The sequence below is a fragment of the Nerophis ophidion genome, linkage group LG20, assembly GCF_033978795.1.
Source record: "Nerophis ophidion isolate RoL-2023_Sa linkage group LG20, RoL_Noph_v1.0, whole genome shotgun sequence".
Taxonomy (NCBI): Eukaryota; Metazoa; Chordata; class Actinopteri; order Syngnathiformes; family Syngnathidae; genus Nerophis; species Nerophis ophidion.
Genome location: NC_084630.1, coordinates 23,935,967 through 23,959,514, shown reverse-complemented (window position 1 = coordinate 23,959,514; position 23,548 = coordinate 23,935,967). Strand labels below are relative to the sequence as shown.

The 23,548-nt window shown below is 41.1% G+C and overlaps 1 protein-coding gene across 1 annotated transcript in view; it reads left to right on the top strand.

Annotated features, from left to right (window-relative positions):
* LOC133538893 (cytoglobin-2-like) overlaps positions 1 to 20,331 on the top strand; it is a 37,228-nt gene extending 16,897 nt beyond the window's left edge. The window contains exon 3 of the mRNA XM_061880778.1: positions 8,916 to 20,331. Within this exon, the coding sequence (XP_061736762.1) occupies positions 8,916 to 9,080 (165 nt within the window). The 3' untranslated portion in view covers positions 9,081 to 20,331. The remainder of the gene's footprint in view (positions 1 to 8,915) is intronic.
* The last annotated feature ends 3,217 nt before the right edge of the window (positions 20,332 to 23,548 follow it).

The window sequence follows — 23,548 nt, the reverse complement described above, 5'->3', positions numbered from 1 at the left end:
TTACCGGCGATGCTAACGCAGCTATTCGGCCATGCTATGGCTATGAATAGCGTCAATAGCTATTCGCTCAATAGCTTCAGTTTCTTCTTCAAAACTTTCATACTCCAACCATCCGTTTCAATACATGCGTAATCTGTTGAATCGCTTAAGTCGCTGAAATCAGAGTCTGAATCCGAGCTAATGTCGCTATATTTTGCTGTGGTATTCGCCGTTGTTTGTTTACATTGGCAGCACTGTATGACGTCACAGGAAAATGGACAGTGTCTTCGCAGAGAGCGAAAAAAAGGCACTTTAAAGCTTTTTTTAGGGATATTCCGGGGCCAGTAACATTTTGAAAAAAACTTCAAAAAATACAACAAGCCACTGGGAACTGAGTTTTATCATTTTTAACCCTTTTGAAATTGTGATAATGTTCCCCTTTAAAAAAAACAAACTCAGTTGACAGTAAAAAGTCGCAATTGTTGGTTATGACTTTAAAGCAGGGGTCACCAACCTTTTTGAAACCAAGAGCTACTTCTTGGGTACTGATTAATGCCAAGGGCTACCAGTTTGATACACACTTAAATAAATTGCCAGAAATAGCCAATTTGCTCAATTTATCTTTAATAAATAAATCTGTATATATAAAAAATAATGGGTATTTCTGTCCGTCATTCCGTCGTATAATTTTTTTCCTTTTACAGAAGGTTTTTTATAGAGAATAAATGATGAAAAAAAAACCACTTAATTGAACAGTTTAAAAGAGGAGAAAACAGGAAAAAAATGAAAATTAAATTTGAAACATAGTTTATCTTCAATTTCGACTGTTTAAAATTCAAAATTCTACCGACAAAAAGAAAAGAAAAACTAGCTCATTCGAATCTTTTTGAAAAAAAAAAAAAAAATAATTTATGGAACATCATTGGTAATTTTTTTCTGATTAAGATTAATTTTAGAATTTTGATGCCATGTTTTAAATAGGTTAAAATCCAATCTGCACTTTGTTAGAATATATAACAAATTGGACCAAGCTATATTTCTAACAAAGACAAATCATTATTTCTTCTAGATTTTCCAGAACAAAATTTTTTAAAGAAATTCAAAAGACTTTGAAATAAGATTTAAATTTGATTCTACAGATTTTCTAGATTTGCCAGAATTATTTTTTTGAATTTTAATCATAAGTTTGAAGAAATATTTCACAAATATTATTGGTCGAAAGAACAGAAGTTAGAAATGAAGAATTTAATTAAAATGTATTTATTATTCTTTACAATAAAAAAATAAATTTACTTGAACATTGATTTAAATTGTCAGGAAAGAAGAGGAAGGAATTTAAAAGGTAAAAAGGTATATGTGTTTAAAAATCCTAAAATCATTTTTAAGGTTGTATTTTTTTTCTCTAAAATTGTCTTTCTGAAAGTTATAAGAAGCAAAGTAAAAAAATAAATGAATTTATTTAAACAAGTGAAGTCCAAGTCTTCTTCTTGGATTTTCAAATTCTATTTTAGTTTTGTCTCTCTTAGAATTAAAAATGTTGAGCAAAGCGAGACCAGCTTGCTAGTAAATAAATACAATTTAAAAAAAATAGAGGCAGCTCACTGGTAAGTGCTGCTATTTTTCGAACGGGCCAGCGGACGACTCATCTGGTACTGACGGGCGACCTGGTGCCCGTGGGCGCCGTGTTGGTGACCCCTGCTCTAAAGCATAACAAGCATGCATGACTATAGCTCTTGTCTCAAAGTAGGTGTACTGTCACCACCTGTCACATCACACCCTGACTTATTTTTACTTTTTTGCTCCTTTCCTGTATGTAGTCTTTTACTCCTTGTCTTGCACTCCTATTTTGGTGGCTTTTTCTCTTTTTTTGGTATTTTCCTGTAGCAGTTTCATGTCTTCCCTGAACTCTATTCCCCACACCTGCTCTGTTTTTAGCAATCAAAACTATTTCAGTTGTTTTTATCCTATTGTGTGGACGTTGTCGTCACGTACGGCTATACTTTGTGGACGCCATCTGCTGCTCCGCACGCTGTAAGTCTTTGCTGTCGTCCACCATTCTGTTTTTATTTTGTAGCCAGTTTGGTTCTGCATAGCCTTCCCTAAGCTTCAACACTTTTTCTTAGGGGCACTCACCTTTTGTTTGTTTCTGGTTTAAGCATCAGATACATTTTTACCTGCACACTGCCTCCCGCTGTCATCTGCATATTGTGATTACCACAAACTATCATCGTTGTTTCCGACATCTACGAAGCAATTAGCTACAGGCTTCCACATGGTATTACACGGTTACTCTGCCGAGCTCGAGGATTCTTCCTGGGAATGCTTTGTGGAAATCTTTTATTTGTAGATCTTTATGGCTCTGGAATAACCTGCCTCCAATTCTCTCCGGCATTGAAGTGTGAAGTGAAGTGAATTATATTTATATAGCGCTTTTTCTCTAGTGACTGAAAGCGCTTTACATAGTGAAACCCAATATCTAAGTTACATTCAAACCAGTGTGGGTGGCACTGGGAGCAGGTGGGTAAAGTGTCTTGCCCAAGGACACAACGGCAGTAACTAGTATGGCGTAAGCGGGGATCGAACCTGCAACCCTCAAGTTGCTGGCACGGCCACTCTACCAACCGAGCTATACCGAAAGTAAACATGTTTTTAAAAGGAAAGTAATATTTTATATGAGTCTGTAAATTAGTTTGCTTGATGATTTTTGTTTGGTTTTGTATTGTGTAGTTATACAGGTGCTGTTCATATTATTAGAATATCATGAAAAAGTTGATTTTTCAGTAATTATATTCAGAACGTGAAACTTACATATTATATCAATTCATTACACACATAGTGATATATTTGAAATGTTTATTTCTTTAAATGTTGATGATTAGTACTGACAATTACTGAAAATCCCAAATTCAGTATCTCAGAAAATTTTAATATTAGTTACGACCAGTACCAAAAAATATTTTTTAGAAATGTGGGCCAACTGAAAAGTATGAACATGGAAAGTTTCAGCATGTACGGCAATCAATACTTAGTTGCAGCTCCTTTTGCCTGAATTGCTGCAGCAATACGGCGTGGCATGGAGTCCACCAGTCTGTTGCACTCCTCAGGTGTTATGAGAGCCCAGGTTGCTTTAATAGTGGCCTTCAGCTCTTCAGCATTGTTGGGTCTGGCATCTCGCATCTTCCGCTTCACAATACCCCATAGGTTTTCTGTGGGGTTAAGGTCAGGTGAGTTTGCAGGCCAATCAAGAACAGGGATACCATGGTCCTTAAACCAGGTACTGGTAGATTTGGCCCTGTGTGCAGGTGCCAAGTCATGTTGGAAAATGAAATCTTCACCTCCGTAAAATTGGTCGGCGGCAGGCAGCATAAAGTGTTCTAAAACTTCCTGGTAGACTGCTGCATTGACCCTAGACCTCAGGAAACACAGTGGACCAACACCAGCAGATGACATGGCACCCCAGACCATTACCGATTGTGGAAATTTGACACTGGACTTCAGGCAACGTGGATTCTGTGCCTCTGCTGTCTTCTCTCTCACAACAACCAGAAGGTTGTTGTGAGAGAGAATGTGTGAGAGAGAGAGAGAGAGAGAGAGAGAAATCCAAGATGGCGCCAGTGTGTGCTGTGGCCTGCCGTCTATCGCTGTCAGTTCTGTTTGTTTTTGTGCTGTTCACGTTTTTTGTTGTCCCTGTCGACTCACTGTTGGTGTATGATCGCCAAACACTGTTGGATCTGTGTCCCTCTCACACGGACATGATCAACTTCGACGTTGGTTTTTCGACGTCCAAGTCAGCGTTCTCACCTGGCCGGATTCCTCCTTTCCTTTTTCGCCCACTGGTTCCTCCCCCCCGGCGAAAGCGCCACCGGCGCCGCGGCAAACGTGGCGGCCAGCTGGTGAGAGTTAGGGCACTCCTGGACCGCCTTTCCGTGGCTTCCCGAAGGAGGTATGGTCCGGTACCTGGTCTCTTCCTGCACCCGCGTTCGCTGGATCCCCCCGGGTCCTGGATTGTGCCTGTTGTCGGTCTGCAGAGGGAAGCTCGCCCGTCTCGCTCCTGCTCTCCCCGCCCCCGGAGACGCGGCGTGAATTCCCGCCACCTGCGGGCTCTGTGTCAGGCCCCACCTGGATTATCAGCGGCCTTGGACGCGCCGGCCCCCGTTAAGTTCAGTCTTGTTAACGCAAGATCCTTGACCAACAAAACATTTATCCTGAAGGATTTATTCGTCTCCCGCGGACTGGACCTCCTCTGTTTGACAGAAACCTGGCTGAGAGTCGGTGAGTCCGCCGCTCTTAATGAACTTCTGCCTCCGGAGTGTTCCTATTTTAATTCTCCGCGGTCGTCCGGCCGAAAAGGAGGAGGATTAGCAGTCGTTTTTAAAAATGACTTTAAATCCCGTCAGATCCGCCTGCAATCCTCCTTTTCAAGCTTCGAACTATGCATGTTTGAACTGGGTCTTTCTGATGTCGTCCTGTGTGTCGTCGTATATCGACCACCCAAGTACCACAAAGACTTTATAAATGACTTTTCTGAATTTCTGGCCGAAATCCTGCCCAAACATGATCGTGTCTTAATTGTTGGTGATTTTAATATTCACACCTGCTGCCCAGACGAACCTTTATCCAGGAGCTTCCTGAATGTCATTGACTCTTTCAACTTTGTACAGTCTGTGTGTGGTTCTACACACGAACGCGGGCATACACTAGACCTCGTACTGTCTTATGGTTTTATTGTTGACAATGTTGTTATTGGTGATGCAGTGTTCAGTGATCACAGTCCTCTTATGTTTAATTTAACTTTTGAACCTGATGTAAAGCCGCTTGCCGTGCGTCATGCGCGTGTTATTAGGTCTGACACTGCAGCCGCCTTTTCTCCTTTGTTTACTGAGTCCATGCAGAGTATATCACACCTTGCAGACACTGAACAATTGATGTGCTCTTTTCTTTCGACATGTTCTAAGATTCTGAATAGTATAGCGCCCCTCAGAGCTATACGTCCCAAACCAAAACAGGAATCTTGGCTCAATGAAACCACACGCACAGCTCGGCGTGAGTGACGAAGGGCGGAGCGCAAGTGGAAAGGGGATCACTTGGAAGTCTCCTATCAAATTTTAAAAGAAAACTGTCGAAATTATCAAAGTGTGGTTAAAGCTGAGAAAACAAAATATTTGTCAGACTTAATTTTAAATAGCATCAGTAAGCCACGTGTTCTTTTTAATACTATTAGTAATGTTCTTAAACCGAATCCAGCCACTTCACTGGAGATGACAAGTGAAACTTGTGAAAAATTTCTCTCCTTTTTTAATAAGGTTGCTTCTATTCGGGCAAATCTTTCTCGTTTTCCATTAAGTTTTAATGTGGCCACTCAGTGCTCGACTGTGTTCTGTCACTTTGAGCCTGTGTCCATGCCTGAACTTACAGGAATAGTCGGCAAGCTAAAACCCTCATCATGTTCCACAGACCCAGTCCCCCCTCGCTTTTTTAAAGAAATCTGGGACACTATTGATTCGTCTGTTAGGAACATTATCAACAGCAGCTTGATTTCTGGCTGTGTCCCCTCCTTTTGTAAAAAAAGCTGTTGTTGAGCCTTTGATTAAAAAACCAGGTCTTAATCCGACAAGTTTGTCAAATTATCGGCCCATTTCCAAATTACCTTTTGTGTCAAAGATTTTGGAGAAATGTGTTCTGGCACAACTACAGCCTTTTTAGATGAAAATAGCACTTTAGATCCATTTCAGTCTGGATACAAAGCTTTGCACAGTACTGAATCTGCACTTTTAAAGGTTTTTAATGACTTGCTTTTAATGTCTGATTCTGGCAGCTCTGCCATTTTAGTGCTTTTAGATCTTACAGACCACACAATTCTTTTAGACCGCCTGAGAGACTGTGTGGGTGTCAGGGGGACTGCGTTAGAGTGGTTCAGATCTTACCTGTCTGAGAGGTCCTTCTCTGTCAGGCTGGGGGACGCCACCTCCTCTTCTGCCCCGCTTTACTGTGGTGTCCCCCAAGGATCTATTTTAGGCCCCATCCTGTTCGCTCTTTATCTCCTCCCTCTTGGAGATCCCCATCCATCTATTTTCTACCGCTTATTCCCTTTTGGGGTCGCTGGCGCCTATCTCAGCTACAATCGGGCGGAAGGCAGGGTACACCCTGGACAAGTCGCCACCTCATCGCAGGGCCAACACAGATAGACAGACAACATTCACACTCACATTCACACACTAAGGCCAATTTAGTGTTGCCAATCAACCTATCCCCAGGTGCATGTCTTTGGAAGTGGGAGGAAGCCGGAGTACCCGGAGGGAACCCACGCATTCACGGGGAGAACATGCAAACTCCACACAGAAAGATCCCGAGCCTGGATTTGAACCCAGGACTGCAGGACCTTCGTATTGTGAGGCAGACGCACTAACCCCTCTGCCACCGTGAAGCCCCCTCTTGGAGATATTTTTAAGAAACATGGAGTGTTTTATCACTTTTTTGCAGATGACTGCCAAATTTACATGCCGATTTCAAAAAGCCACGGCCCCCTGACACCCCTTCTTAACTGTCTATGTGACGTCAAGGCTTGGTTAGCCCAGAATTTTTTAATAATGAATGAGGGAAAAACGGAAATTTTAGTTTTTGGTCCGGCCCTCACTGACTTGGGACCATTGCAAAATGATGTGCGTCCCAAAGTCACCAGCCTTGGCGTCACTATAGACAGCGATTTTAAACTAGACAAACAAGTCAATGGCGTTTTAAAATCGTGTTTGTATCACCTTCGTCTTTTAGTAAAGGTTAAACCGTTTTTATCTTTTAACCTTTTTGAACAAGTCGTGCATGCTTTTATTTCAAGTCGCCTGGACTACTGCAATTCACTTTATGCTGGCATTAGCCAAAATGCTCTCTCCCGGTTGCAGGTAGTCCAGAACGCGGCAACACGACTTTTAACAGGGGCCAGGAAACGCCAGCATATAACCCCAATTCTTCAGAGTTTGCACTGGCTTCTTGTTCATTTTAGAATTGATTTTAAAACATTGCTGTTTGTTTTTAAATCTTTACATGGACTGGCACCTCAATATATCTCGGACCTCATCCAAATTTACATCCCTGCGCGCGCTCTGAGGTCCGAGAGCCAGCTCCAGCTCGTGGTGCCCAAGACCAGACTTAAGACCAGGGGAGACAGGGCCTTCTCTGTGGTCGGCCCTAAGCTCTGGAACACTCTGCTGCTCCATGTTCAAACTGCTTCCACAGTGGAGTGTTTTAAGTCTCGTCTTAAGACCCACTTTTATTCTTTGGCTTTTAACACTACGTGAGTTGTGTGGTCCTCTGTCCTCTGTTGTCCTCTGTGTTTTTTATACACTTTTATTTCTATTTTACTGTTTTAATTGATTTTACCCTTTAAAATAGTTTTTAATCATATTTGTTTTTATATTGTTTTTAATGGGTCATTTTTTTTTCATTTTTTGTTTTATTCAGTCATTGGTGGAGCATAATATTGTTTTTAACATGGCTGTGCAGCACTTTGGAAACGTTATTGTTGTTTAAATGTGCTATATAAATAAAGTGGATTGGATTCCTCCAGACTCTGGGACCTTGATTTCCAAAGGAGATACAAAATGTACATTCATCTGAAAACATAACCTGGGACCACTCAGCAGCAGTCCAGTCCTTTTTGTCTTGAGCCCAGGCGAGTCGCTTTTGACGTTGTCTCTTATTCAAGAGTGGCTTTACACAAGGAATGCGACAGCTGAAGCCCATATCTTGCATACGTCGGTGCGTGGTGGTTCTTGAAGCACTGACTCCAGCTGCAGTCTATTCTTTGTGGATCTCCCCCACATTTTTGTTTGACAATCCTCTCCAGGGCGCGGTTATCCCTCTTGCTTGTACACTTTTTTCTACCACATCTTTGTCTTCCCTTCGCCTCTCTATTAATGTGCTTGGACACAGAGCTCTGGGAACATCCAACCTCTTTGGCAATGACCTTTTTTGTCTTGCCCTCCTTCTTTAAAGTATCAATGGTCATCTTTTGGACAGTTGTCAAGTCAGCAGTCTTCCCCATGATTGTGTGTCATACAGAATCAAAACGGGAGTCCATTTAAAAGGCTTTTCCAGGTGTTTTGAGTTAGTTAGCTAATTAGAGTGTAGCACCAGGTGTCTTCAATATCTGACCTTTTCACCATATTCTAATTTTCTGAGATGTTGAATTTAGAGTTTTCATTGGTTGTCAGCTATACTCATCTCCTTTCTGGCAAAAAACACTTGAAATGTATCAGTCTGTTTGGAATGAATGTATACATTCTAAAAGTTTGACTTTCTAAATGGAATTAATGAAATAAATCAACTTTCTCATGATATTCTAATAATATGACCAGCACCTGTATATGGAGGTTATTATTCCGTGACTGCAAATTGTTGGCTGGTTTTCTTATTGATGCTTTTATTTGTTTCTGTATTGTGCAGTTCTAATTATAAGCTTTTACTTGTAATTGTATTGAGTTTGTGGACCCCAGGAAGACTCGTGTGTTGTCGTGGCAACCAGCTAACGGGGATCCTTATTAAAAATCAAATGAATACATTTAGACAGCCCAGACACTCAACAACAACATCATTTGCAGACTATAATTACTGGTTTGCAAAAAATATTTTGAACCCAAATAGGTGAATGTGCATAATCCAGACTGTATCTCACGGTACACTAGTGTGCCGCGGCACAGTGGTTTAAAAACACTGGTTCACTCCAACATGATGACGTCTCTGCTGCTCTCTTTTATGCGAAGTATGTTTCCCACTGTCTCATTCCTTTTTTTCTTGCCTTTCATCTTTCACCGTCTGCACTCTCAATTCTCACCTGTCCCGCCCACCTTTCCGCTGCACTCAGTCTCTCCACATCTTCTCCTCCTTTTGACTGTCGCTCCCCCCACCGCTCACGTTGGTTGTATTTCTGTCCCGGACTGCAGATCCTGAGCGGGGTGATGCTGGAGGTGTTTTCCGAGGACTTTCCTGAGTTCTTCACGGCCGAGGCGCAGGTGGTGTGGAGCAAACTGCTGGCGGCGGTGTACTGGCACGTGACCGGGGCCTACACCGACGTGGGCTGGCTGCAGGTGTCCAGCTCGGCCGTGTGAAAGGTTCCATGTGGTCGATAGAGGAGTTTTTTTCTGTGGACTTTGAGTGTGAAGGAGAATCTTCTTTTTTTTCCCAATTTTAATTTATGATTTTCACAAGTAGGATTTTTTATATTTCTATTAGGAAGTTTTTATAATTTTTTAAAGCAAGGTTTAAAGGGAAACTGCACTTTTTTTTTTTTTTGCCTATAATTCATAATCCTTACGTACGACAAGAACACACATTTAAAAAAAAAAAAAGTATTCTAAATCATAAAATATGGCCAGTACAAGGTGGCTAACAATGCAGTGTTCATAAAGCTCTAAAAAGCGCCAACAATACTGCATTCACCTCTTGTGACCTGAATATTGAGCAAGTATTAGCGATTGTGTTATTATAAGTGCTAACGCAGACAAACTATTTTCATCTACCATGAATAAATTGACGTGTAGCCCGACTTAAACAAGTTGAAAAACTTATTGGGGGTGTTACCATTTAGTGGTCAATTGTACAGAATATGTACTGTACTGTGCAATCTAGTGAAGTGAATTATATTTATATAGCGCTTTTTCTCTAGTGACTCAAAGCGCTTTACACAGTGAAACCCAATATCTAATTTTTACATTTGAACCAGTGTGGGTGGCACTGGGAGCTGTGACTAGGATGGCGGAAGCAGGATTTGAACCGGCAACCCTCAAGTTGCTGGCACGGCCGCTCTACTAACCGAGCTATACCACCCACTACTAATTAAAGTTTCAATCAATCAATCACAGGGAGCTAACTAGCTTATGTTTCTCTATTGACATATTGAGTCGGTGAAAGTCAATTCTCGATTATAAATCATGCCTCTCACCTGGATAGTAGAAGATTGTGGTCATAAACCATAGAGTTGGTCAACTTTGACATTCAACTTATACAGAGTAAGACATAAAAAAAAGTACTTAATTGTCTTTAATTCTTCATCTAAACGAGATGATACAAACATGCCGTGAGTTGGCAGCCCAGTGATAGCAGACATTGTACAGTGATTGTTTTATTACGTTTGTATATATATATCGTATTGAGCACTTAGCAAGACTTCTACATGATGCTTAGTGTCTCACTAAAGTTGGATCTGTTTTGCTACTAAAACGTGTCGCTCATTCAGGTTTCAAAAACAGAAGGTTCTGATCATCATTTGTCCCAGAGTATGAGTTGGGAAATTGTGTTAGATGTAAATATAAACGGAATACAATGATTTGCAAATCCTTTTCAACCCATATTCAGTTGAATATGCTACAAAGACAACATATTTGATGTTCAAACTGATAAACATTAGTTTTTTTGCAAACTTTAGAATTTGATGCCAGCAACACGTGACAAAGACGTTGGGACAGGTGGCAATGAATACTGATCAAGTTGAGGACTGCTCATCAAACACTTATTTGGAACATCCCACAGGTGTGCAGGCTAATTGGGAACAGGTGGGTGCCATGATTGGGTATAAAAACAGCTTCCCAAAAAATGCTCAGTCTTTCACAAGAAAGGATGGGGCGAGGTACACCCCTTTGTCCACAACTGCGTGAGCAAATAGTCAAACAGCTTAAGAAGAACGTTTCTCAAAGTGCAATTGCAAGAAATTTAGGGATTTCAACATCTACGCTCCATAATATCATCAAAAGGTTCAGAGAATCTGGAGAAATCACTCCACGTAAGCGGCATGGCCGGAAACCAACATTGAATGACCGTGACCTTCAACCCTTCAGACGGCACTGTATCAAAAACCCACATCAATCTCAAAAGGATATCACCATATGAGATCAGTAACACTTCAGAAAACCACTGTCACTAAATACAGTTTGTCACTACATCTATAAGTGCAATTTAAAGCTCTACTATACAAAACAAAAGCCATTTATCAACAACATCCAGAAACGCCGCCAACTTCTCTGGGTCCGAGATCATCTAAGATGGACTGATGCAAAGTGGAAAAGTGTACCGTGGTCTGACGAGTCCACATTTCAAATTGTTTTTGTAAATATTCGACATGGTGTCATCCGGACCGAAGGGGAAGCGAACCATCCAGACTGTTATTGACGCAAAGTTGAAAGGCAAGCATCTGTGATGGTATGGGGGTGCATTAGTGCCCAAGGCATGGGTAACTTACACATCTGTGAAGGCACCATTAATGCTGAAAGGTACATACAGCTTTTGGAACAACATATGCTGCCATCTAAGCGCCGTTTTTTTCATGGACGCCCCTGCTTATTTCAGCAAGACAATGCCAAGCCACATTCAGCACGTGTTACAACAGCATGGCTTTGTAAAAAAAGAGTGCGGGTACTTTCCTGGCCCGCCTGCAGTCCAGACCTGTCTCCTATCAAAAATGTGTGGCGCGTTATGAAGCGTAAAATACGACAGCGGAGACCCTAGACCATGGGTGTCAAACTCTGGCCCAGGGGCGTCGCGCAGACATATTTCACTGGGGCACGTGCCCCACTGTTGATCTGCAGTGCCCCAGTACAAATTTCACCCAAAAAAAAAAAAACGCTTCAGAGTTTTAAGTCTACATAACATAGACAACAGCGCACATACTACTTAGTATGGTAATTGATTGCTAATGTATTCACTCCATGTAACAATGACACATGGCTAATTAATATGGTAATTTATTCACGTGTGGATCGAGACTTCGGTTGAGAGAGAGAGAGAGAAAGAGAGAGAGAGAGAGAGGGGCGACGCGAATCACTGCGTGAGGTAGGTAACGTTAGCCAACAACAATTTGTTAATTATATTATTTTGATTTTGATTTGGCTCAAACTGTAACTCCTAGATGGATTTAAGAAAGTTATTCGCCCGCAATGCAGAAGAAGCAGCAAGAATGAGAGATGTAAGTGAAGTCCTAGCTAGCTAGGCAACATCATTGTCTTAAGTTAATGCTAAGTTAGCTGACGTTATTCCTTGTATCAAGACAAACATTCATTTGCTGTACGAGCTGTCGGGGGAATTTCCAATCAACATAAAACATAATGTTGGTTATTGTCTGCTGGTTCTGCATCAATGATGATTTGGAGTCAGCATGTGTGAGTTGAGTGCTTCTCAAATGGTTTATCTTCAGGAAGAAACACATTTTTCCATATCATCAAGTCGTGAGCCAAATTTTTAAATCATTCAAGTTTATTTCACAGAAAAATAGCACAGTAGACTTGTCTTGTTAATCGGTGTGACTTTGACTAAAATAATCTTGTTTTGTCACCGGAAAAATGGCTACAGCTAAAGCATCTGGTCTTGTTTCCAGAAAAAATAGTAACATTTCTGTATTTGTTTTCAGAAAGAAGGCTGAAAATATTGTGTTTTGTTGCCCCATTTAGATTTTTTAAAAATATATTTCCATGTCTGTACTAAGTCCTCCTCCAACTTGTTAGTCGGTTCGCCTTTTGCTAAAATACTCACTAATAGTCACTAGAAAAAAGGCTAAACATATCTGGTTTTCTTGCCACTATTTGATTTTTTTTCTCCCTAAACTTTTTTTTTTTTCCATGCACACATCTGACTGCGACTCACTGAAAATGACACACAATCCACTTTTATGTCACGACCCAGCAGTTGGGAACCACTGGTCAACTGTATAACAGTTACTGTAATATTTCCATGTCTGTCCAGAGTGATTGACCACTTTGCAAAAATAAAAAGGAGACGTTACAGTTTACTTCTCAGAAAATGATTCCCTGAATAGACACACAACAGTTGTTCATTTATTCTACTACTGTGGCTTTATTGTTTTGTGTATATTTGATAGTTTTGTGTATCTGAAATAGGATTAGCCACATTGCCATATATGGAAATTAAATAATATAGAAGAACCCAGAGATGTAGGGGTGCTTTATTTTTTTTTTTACTTTTGTAGATGTTAAATTTGCAGATGCTTACTGCAATAAATATTTCAAAAAGATTCATTGCTCTTCCTTTTTGCTTTTACCAGTAGCAGTTTAGAAGTCTGGAGTAAAAAAGTGCACAAGTAGGTCAAATGCATTAGTTAATTTCAGGTGGTTAATCAAAGATCCATACAACATAATCTGATATGATTTCATAGTTTAAAGCACTATTTATGTATTTTTTATGATAAATAAGTGCTAAAAATGTGTTTGCTTGCGCGCTTTGCACGCTCACATGAATTATTTGTGCCCCAGGTGTGCCCCAGTACAGTATTAGGTCTAGTGACGCCCCTGCTCTGGCCCGCCGTGTAATTTAATTTGGCCCTTGAGGCAATATCAATTTAGCATTAGAGCTGGCCCGCCGGTGTTATACAGCGTCTGTGCCGCTGTAACACCGCATTCACCGCTAATACTCATACTTGCCAACCCTCCTAATTTTCCCGGTAGACTCTACTGATTTCCACCTGGACAACAATATTGGGGGCGTGCCTTTAAGGCACTGCCTTTAGCGTTCTCTACAACCTGTCGTCACGTCCGCTTTTCCTCCATACTAACAGCGTGTCACATAATATTTGTGGCTTTTACACAAATGCACAAGTGAATGCAATGCATACTTGGTCAACAGCCATACAGGTCACACTGAGGGTGGCTGTATAAACAACTTTAGCACTGTTACAAATATGCGCCACACTGTGAACCCACACCAAACAAAAATGACAAATACAATTCGGGTGAACATCAGCACCGTAACACAACAGAACAAATACCCAGAAGCCCTTGCAGCACTAACTTCCGGGAAACTTCCAGCAAACTGACCAATAATTAACGTTTTATTCATGCCTTTTCTCTTGCTACTTCAAGGCTTGAATGTTTGGTTCATTCATTGTTATTTTATTTTCAAATTTCTTATTAGCCTGTGGAAAAATGTTGATATTTACCTCAGAATATTGCAAATAGAAAAAAAGACATAACATTCTTATTTAAATTTTATTTGATAGGCCATTGATATTTATTTATTTATTTATTATTATTATTATTTGAAACTGGATTTTGCATGTCACTATAAAGTTATATAAGCCTTGCTTGTTCAATATTTAATGCAAAACTTGTTTGGGTCCCTATTAAAAGGTTCATTTGTTCAACCTTGGCCCGCGGCTTTGTCCCGTTTAAAATTTGGGCCCACTCTGTATTTGAGTTTGACACCCCTGCCCTCCTAGACTGTTGAACGACTGAAGCTCTACATAAAACAGGAATGGGAAAGAATTCCACTTTCAAAGCTTCAACAATTAGTTTCCTCAGTTCCCAAACGTTTATTGAGTGTTAAAAGAAAACGTGATGTAACAGTGGTGAACATGCCCTTTCCCAACTACTTTGGCACATGTTGCAGCCATGAAATTCTAAGTTAATTATTAATTGCAAAAAGAACCAAAAGTTTATGAGTTTGAACATCAAATATCTTGTCTTTGTAGTGCATTCAATTTGCAAATCATTGTATTCCGTTGATATTTACATCTAACTCAATTTCCCAACTCATATGGAAATGGGGTTTGTATATTGGTTTGTCCATAGTAGCACGCTTTGTGTGTTATTCTAATGACCCTTTTTTGAAGTTGAATTATCTCTCTGTTTGAATGCTAGACAAAATGTAAAAAAAAAGAAGTGCAGTTTAAGTGATTCTGTGTTCATTTTTAAGTGGATAACTTCTGCAAACATTTCATGACATTTGAGCTGATTCTGGCCCCTAAAAGCGGTCAATACTAATTATCTAGTCAAGCTCTTAAAGACACGTGGGTGGCCCCTTCTCTACTTCCCGCCTTTCAAGTCTAGCATATAATTATCATCAAGGGCGTCCGCAGTCCGAGAGTTAAGACAGAAAAAAGAACATTTGTGTAGAAAACGGCGCTGGCTGTGTCTAATATCCAGACAAGGAATGCTTTTATGAGGCCTGGCCATGGAGCTGATGACTGTTAGTTGCTTTTTCTGTGCTATAACCCTCCCTGCGCTGTTTAATCCAACATAGTACATACATACATACATACATACATACATACATAGTACATAGTAGCTTTTTCTGTGCTATAACCCTCCCTGCGCTGTTTAATCCAACATAGTACATACATACATACATACATAGTACATAGTATTTTTTCTGTGTTATAGCCCTCCTTGCACTGTTTAATCCAACATAGTACATGTTTAGTCCTCTGCACTGGCCAAGTGCTCCAGTGGACACAAACACTGAGCAAGTGGGGTGGAAAATGTCGGCGGCAGGTGGGCCCAGTCAGCAGGAAGCTGGCCCTAATATTTACACGTAAGTCACGCTCGTCAGAGACGTGCTGCGTTACGAGCTCCATTAAGAGCTCCATTAAGAGCTTTTAAAAACCTCCTCGGGAGGTCCAAGGAACCAGAGTTTGGTCGGACTTTGTACAAAAAGTCATGTGCTCTCATTAGCTGCCATTTGTGTTTCTGCACATGGGCTTGCAGGCGTCGTGGTTCCTGCACAATGTTGACAAACATTTGACATATTTTAACAATAGTGTGAGGGAAATTATCTATTTTGTGTGGGGGGAAAATTCTACTTAATTCTTTTGAGACATAGGAGACACACATATGCATTTTAAGTAGTAAAAAACTGCTAGCAAGAGGTGGCTGACAAAGCAGGTAATCTATTCCGCCTATACAGCAGAGGGTCGATATTTGGCATTTTGACGTATATCAGTATCAGAATTTTTCCAGAAGGTCCCGGAACCCACTCAAATACAAACACTCAATAAGTCATCTTGGCCCTGCAATGAGGTGGCGACTTGTCCAGGGTGTACCCCGCCTTCCCGCCCGAATGCAGCTGAGATAGGCTCCAGCAACCCCCCGCCATCCCAAAAGGTACAAGTGGTAGAAAATGGATGAATGTCACATAACAAGAAGATAGAGAAAAAGAAGCTTATCCACTACGGTGTCGACACGGACTACAAAGGCGGACTTGCACAAATTTTCAGTACTCATGCAGATCCCAAATACAGATCAGCAGGTACCAGAAGGTAAGAAAAGTTGATTTTGCATAATATTGTGAAACAAAACAGCAGATATGTCTTACCTTATACACACAGCATAATAATACTCCTATGTTGAAGCACAGTACAATCCATCAAGCGGTGTGGCTTCATAGCTTACCAAAGTCCTACTAAAACATTTAGATTTTTGAGTGCCATGTGTAATGTTCTATATTCTCAATGAAACATATAAAACGTTGCTGTTGTTTACTTGAGTCATATTGCAGTCTACATGTATCTCTTATGTTTGACTGCCATCTACTAGTCACACTTATTACACCATGTACCAAATAAGATTGCTTCGAGGTCGGTCAGCACAACCAAAAAGATTCCGTACATTCGGCGCACCGAGTTATAAGGCGCACTGTCGAGTTCCGAGAAAATTAAAGGGTTTTAAGTGTGCCTTATAGTCTGGAAAATACGGTATTTACGTTATTTTGCTAATTTTAAGCATTACCTGAACATCTTTCCTGAGCACTTTCATTTCACAGAGCACAGCAACCGTCGCTATTTGTGTAAAAAAAAAAAAAAGCTCAGGAGCTAACAAACATCTCTGTGAGCAAAGTGCGGGGTTACTAAAAAATAGTTCCTCTACGTTAGCTTGGTAAATTTGCAGGTCCCGGCATATACAGGTGCTGGTCATATTATTAGAATATCATGAAAAAGTTGATTTATTTCATTAATTCCATTTAGAAAGTCAAACTTGTAGAATGTATACATTCATTCCAAACAGACTGATACATTTCAAGTGGGGTTTTTTTGCCAAAAAGGAAAGGATTATAGATGACAACCAATGAAAACCCTAAATTCAACATCTCAGAAAATTTGAATATGGTGAAAAGGTCAGATATTGAAGACACCTGGTGCCACACTCTGATTAGCTAACTAACTCAAAACACCTGGAAAAGCCTTTAAATGGTCTCTCGTTTTGATTTTGGATGACACACAATCATGGGGAAGACTGCTGACTTGACAACTGTCCAAAAGATGACCATTGATACTTTAAAGAAGGAGGGCAAGACACAAAAGGTCATTGCCAAAGAGGTTGGATGTTCCCAGAGCTCTGTGTCCAAGCACATTAATAGAGAGGCGAAGGGAAGACAAAGATGTGGTAGAAAAAAGTGTACAAGCAAGAGGGATAACCGCGCCCTGGAGAGGATTGTCAAACAAAATTTTGGGGGAGATCCACAAAGAGTGGACTGCAGCTGGAGTCAGTGCTTCAAGAACCACCACGCACCGACGTATGCAAGATATGGGCTTCAGCTGTCGCATTCCTTGTGTAAAGCCACACTTGAATAAGAGACAACGTCAAAAGCGACTCGCCTGGGCTCAAGACAAAAAGGACTAGACTGCTGCTGAGTGGTCCCAGGTTATGTTTTCAGATGAAAGTACATTTTGTATCTCCTTTGGAAATCAAGGTCCCAGAGTCTGGAGGAAGACAGCAGAGGCACAGAATCCGCGTTGCCTGAAGTCCAGTGTCAAATTTCCACAATCGGTAATGGTCTGGGGTGCCATGTCATCTGCTGGTGTTGGTCCACTGTGTTTCCTGAGGTCTAGGGTCAATGCAGCAGTCTACTAGGAAGTTTTAGAACACTTTATGCTGCCAATTTTATGGAGGTGAAGATTTCATTTTCCAACATGACTTGGCACCTGCACTCAGTGCCAAATCTACCCGTACCTGGTTTAAGGACCATGGTATCCCTGTTCTTGATTGGCCTGCAAACTCACCTGACCTTAACCCCATAGAAAACCTATGGGGTATTATGAAGCGGAAGATGCGAGATGTCAGACCCAACAATGCTGAAGAGCTGAAGGCCACTATTAAAGCAACCTGGGCTCTCATAACACCTGAGGAGTGCAACAGACTGGTGGACTCCATGCCACGCCGTATTGCTGCAGCAATTCAGGCAAAAGGAGCTGCAACTAAGTATTGATTGCCGTACATGCTGAAACTTTTCATGTTCATACTTTTCAGTTGGCCCACATTTCTAAAAAAATATTTTTTGGTACTAGTCGTAACTAATATTCAAATTTTCTGAGATACTGAATTTGGGATTTTCAGTAATTGTCAGTACTAATCATCAACATTTAAAGAAATAAACATTTCAAATATATCACTATGTGTGTAATGAATTGATATAATATGTAAGTTTCACGTTCTGAATATAATCACTGAAATAAATCAACTTTTTCATGATATTCTAATAGTATGAACAGCACATGTAAGTGGAGCATTGTTGGATGTTTTTTTTTTGGAAGGAATAGATGAATCCCCATTACCTGCACCGTTAGACGCCTCTTGCTAACAGTTTTTTTTTAACTGATTGTGGAAGTACTTCCCCATAGTTCCACTGCCAGACACAGCACTGGAGCCCTGCGTGTAGCTTTTAACAAGGTTTTATTTCATCAGATGGAAGGGAAAATCGGTAGAAAATGGATGGATGGATGGATGGTTTTCACCAAGTTCTCTCTCAAGCGGGACACGACCTTTCAGCCACGTCAAGTTAAAGTAGCAATGATAGTCACACACACACACACACACACTAGGTGTGGTGAAATTTGTCCTCTGCAGTTGACCCATCCCCTTGATCGCCCCCTGGGAGGTGAGGGGAGCAGCGGGCAGCAGCGGTTCCACACCCGGGAATCATTTATGGTGATTTCACCCCCAATTCCAAGCCTTGATGCTGAGTGGTAATGGCTCCCATTTTTTTTATAGTCTTTGGTATGACTCGGCCGTGGTTTGAACTCACAACTTACCTCCCGGCCGCTTACTGTTAAAGACAACAGATGTTTAGATCAACACGTGCCAGCTGTGTCTCGCCGTCAGCACATGCCCCGCCCCTGCCCGATGGCGCCCGTCCTCAGCACCATGGCCAGCGGCGGTGACTTTTCCTCCTGCAACTACCCCCGCAGTTGTTTAGAATGCACATGAGTGTTGTCTCAAATAAGGATTGTGAATGATGGGCATATGTGGTGAAGTTAAGCTCTAAAAGCATTGAGAAGTTTAAATGTGCACGGTCATGGTCTGCAGGCCGCTCCCATTTACCACGGCCGTCTCGCCACGAAATACCCCAGCATACGCCGCAAATGACTTCAGGATGGACATTTGATCCAATCTTGGGCTGGCGTCTGCTTGACTCGTGTCCTGTTTCTGTTTGCTAAGGAGCAGCCAATGATGCTCACCCTACTTGCTCCACCAATGCTAACCTCCGGTTGCCATTGACAACGGGTCTCCATCATACCTACAATGTACCTCCCAGTCAGTCTGCTTTGTGGCCAAGTGTGAATTGGAGGATGACAAGAAAGAACCGCCTTTGCCTTTTTTTCCCCCGCCGAGTGGATCTTTGATGTGAGCGTGGGTCTTTCTCTCGGGACCACCGCCAAAGCCGAGCGGATGAACTCACTTGGGGCCATTGATTCCTTGTGATGTTCCAAGAAAAGCCACGAGACTAAAATGCAGTGGAAGCAACTTTTCCAGAAGAAATAATGTACCGTAAATTCTGGTCTATAAACTATTTTCCCATGCTTTGAACCCAGTGGCCTATAAATCGGTGCGGCTAACTAATGTGTTTTTCTTGGCTGACGGCTACAATGCGAATATTTCTCATTAAACACATGCAAAGACGGTTAAACGGCGTGTTAGTGTTTGTGCTATGACGCCATCTTTTGGACGAGTTCGCTCACTGCAGGCGCAGCTTTGAGCTGGAAGTAGAAGTTCCGTCGCCGAATCGTCCATAGCGTTTCTACTCGTATGGATTCATCGTTCATCATTCCAAGCGACGTTTCTAAGGCTTACAATACGACTAAAACAATTCATACTTACTAGGCCGTCCCATGAGTGATGTCTGTAGGATTGTTTTCATGCATATTTGTACGTGCTATCGTAATGTAAAGAAGTTACCATGAATTGATTAACGTAGACCCCGACTTAAGTTGAAAAACTTATTGGGGTGTTACCATTTAGTGCTCAATTGTACGGAATATGTACTGTACTGTTCAATCTACAAATAAAAGTTTTAATCAATCGAGCAAGCGCCGTTAGCATTGGCTGATATTTTAACACGTTTACGAGTGTCTGTGTTAGTATCATTAACTTACAATGGCATTATTTTTGTATTGTTTCAGTTTTGTGTATTCCCCAAAACGTCAGCGTGGAGTTATTGAGTCTGTTTAGCTGGTTGGAGAGCTAGCTTCCGCAGCTCGTGGGTCCATGACCATGACTTCTGTTTTGTGTGATCAGCCGTTTTACTGCCCTGTTACAGACACTGTTTGGAAACAATTAAGGTATGTAAATAAACATTTACAAAATGTTTTCTGTGTAAATAACTAATTTCACAACGGATATCTGTGGTTTATAGTCCGGTGATGAATGGAAAAAATATATATATATTTTTTTTAAATTAGTGGGTGCGGCTTATATATGTTGCGACTCAGAGTAAGGAGAGGACCCAGATGCAGAGAAGAAGTTCAAAAAAATAAAACTTTTATTTTGAAACAACTTTTTACTTCCAATGCAAAAACTTTTTCACAAGAATAATCAACACGTGGAAAAATAATTCAGAGGATAAACAATTAACTTAAAATCACTCCACAAAAATAAGGAGGAATACTAATCTAAAAAAAATTCTAACAAAAAATAATATTAATAAGAATAAACGAAAAGCGCTCTAACAGGAGGAAAAAAACACCAAAACGACCTATATATAAACACTAACTATAAATAAAAAAAACACTCAATCAATGAGGCAATAAAATCGAAATTTGGAAAAACAAAAACTCGCCAATTAGGAAGACGAAGGATAACCAAGGACGCTCGAAGGAGAAAAAAGTAAACTCAAAATTACAGCAAAAACTAGGGTAACTTGGAAAACAGGAGCAAGATAAGGAGCTAATCAAGGACATGGACATGGACGCTAGAAAGGCACGATAGACGAGACGATCTGGCAAAGGACAAACGGAGAAGTGAGCTTAAATAGGATGTGGGAGTGATGGGGAACAGGTGGAAACAATCAGGAATCAGGGATGACGTCAGACTGGTGACACAAGAGGAAGGGCCCGTGGTCTGAAACAAGAGGGTAGCTTTTCAAAATAAAACACGTATATCACAAGACAGAAAAACCAAGACAAGACTTCCCTCACCGCGGTGTGACAATATACTGGTGTGCTTTATAGTTTGGAAAATACGGTAAATGTAATTATTGCTTGGCAGACACCGAAATTTTTTTTTGATAGTTCTATATGAAAGAAACAATACACTCAGTAAGTCTGATTAGTCTTTGCCTCAACCCTCACTTAAAGCATCAGTGAAGAATGGTGTTCCCTCTATGTGAAGACTTGATACGACATGAAAGAGACGATACTGATCATGTTTTGTTTAGTTATGTTCTGTTTTGTTTAAATGGGAACATTATCACAATTTCAAAAGGGTTAATAACAATAAAAATCAGTTCCCAGTGGTTTGCTTTATTTTTCGAAGTTTTTTTCAAAATTTTACACCTCCCGGAATATCCCTAAAAAAAGCTTTAAAGTTCTTGATTTTCGCTATTTGCGATGCGACTGTCCATTTCCCTGTGACGTCATTTTGTTGTTTGCCAATACAAAGAACATGGCGGTTACCACAGCAAGGTATAGCGACATTAGCTCGGATTCAGACTCTGATTTCAGCGGTTTAAGCGATTCAACAGATTACGCATGTATTGAAACAGATGTTCGGAGTATGGAGGCAGATTGCGAAAATGAAATTGAAGAAGAAATTGAAGCTATTGAGCGAATAGCTATTGACGCTATTCGGCCATAGCATGGGTGTACCTAATGAAGTGGCCCATAGCATGGCTGCCTTATTAGCATCGCCGGTAAAATGTGCGGACCAAACGATCGGGACTTCCGCATCTTGTGACACTGGAGCAACTTAAATCCGTCGATTGGTAAGTGTTTGTTTCGCATTAAATGTGGGTATCTAGTTTCAAATGTACATACAGCTAGCGTAAATAGCATGTGAGCATCGATTAGCGTAGCATGTTATCATCGATTAGCTGGCAGTCATGCCGTGACCAAATATGTCTGATTAGCACATAAGTCAACAACATCAACAAAACTCACCTTTGTGATTTCGTTGACTTAATCGTTGCAAATGCATCTGCAGGTTATCCATACATCTCTGTGCCATGTCTGTCTTAGCATCGCCGGTCAAATGTGAAGACACTCTGGCACATTCAATGGGGGTCTGGCGGCAGAGTTCTTGCCGGTGGTGCAACTTGAATCCCTCCCTGTTAGTGTTGTTACACCCTCCGACAACACACCGACGAGGCATGATGTCTCCAAGGTTCCAAAAAATAGTCGAAAAAACGGAAAATAACAGAGCAGAGACCCGGTGTTTGCAATGTGTTGAAAATGAAAATGGCGGGTGTGTTACCTCGGTGACGTCACATTCTGACGTCATCGCTAAAAGATCGATAAACAGAAAGGCGTTTAATTTGCCAAAATTCAGCCATTTAGAGTTCGGAAATCGGTTAAAAAAATACATGGTCGTTTTTCTGCAACATCAAGGTAAATATTGACGCTTGCATAGGTCTGGTGATAATGTTCCCCTTTAAGGCTCTATTGCTCCCTGTTTTTTCACTCCCCTTTTTTGTCGCCACGGTTACTTATGTGTGTTCACCTGTCTCTGATTAGTGCTCGCCCGCTCACCTGCATCCCGAGCACTAATCAGAGGCAGTATTTAAGCTTGTAGTTGCCAGGCAGTCATTGTTGTTGTTCGTTTCATGCTCCGTTCTTGCCACAGTAAGGCTTGTTTGTTTCCTGCAATGCGTTCTGTTCTTTTGATGCCATGCCAAGTTTTTGTTTATTCATGTAACCCTTAGCTACTTTTGTTTCATGTCCATAGTTCAGTCCAATTTTGTTTTCTGCCTCAAGTTGTGCTTTCACCTTTTTGTTTTCACCTTTTTTTTTTAGATTAAAGATTAAATCATGTTTATACCTGCACGCCATCTCATGAGTAGTCTGTCTGCTGAGTAGTCCGGGAGCAAGCTGTGACCCCCCCCCCCCCCCACACGCAGGAATCTCACAGGAATGAGGGGAAAAGTAATTCAGACCCACTGTGTGAATAACAAATTCAATGGAGAAACAAACATTTGACTTTTGCTGGCAACTGGGCGGAACACGCGCCATGTGAAGCGTGGGGGAGGCTCGTTTTGCGCAAATAAGCGCATGTAAAATGTTAATGAATGAGTGACAGGGCGACTAATACTTTGTACAAAATATGACCACCAATGTATTCCTAGCTGCTGGCGCCACTGACAGCAGCCTAATGGCAAATGTGCTCTTCTGGTCACTCGCCCAGCATGAATCTTTCTTCCCTGAGGTCTGCAGCCACGTGGTAATGGTTCCAGGAAGACATTTCAATTTGTTTCATTGCTAAACAAATTGTTACAACTATTTATTTCCCATTCAGGACCACTGGCAAGAAATCTGCCGCCAGACCCCCGTTGAATGTACCAGAGTGTCTTCACATTTGACATGGCACAGAGA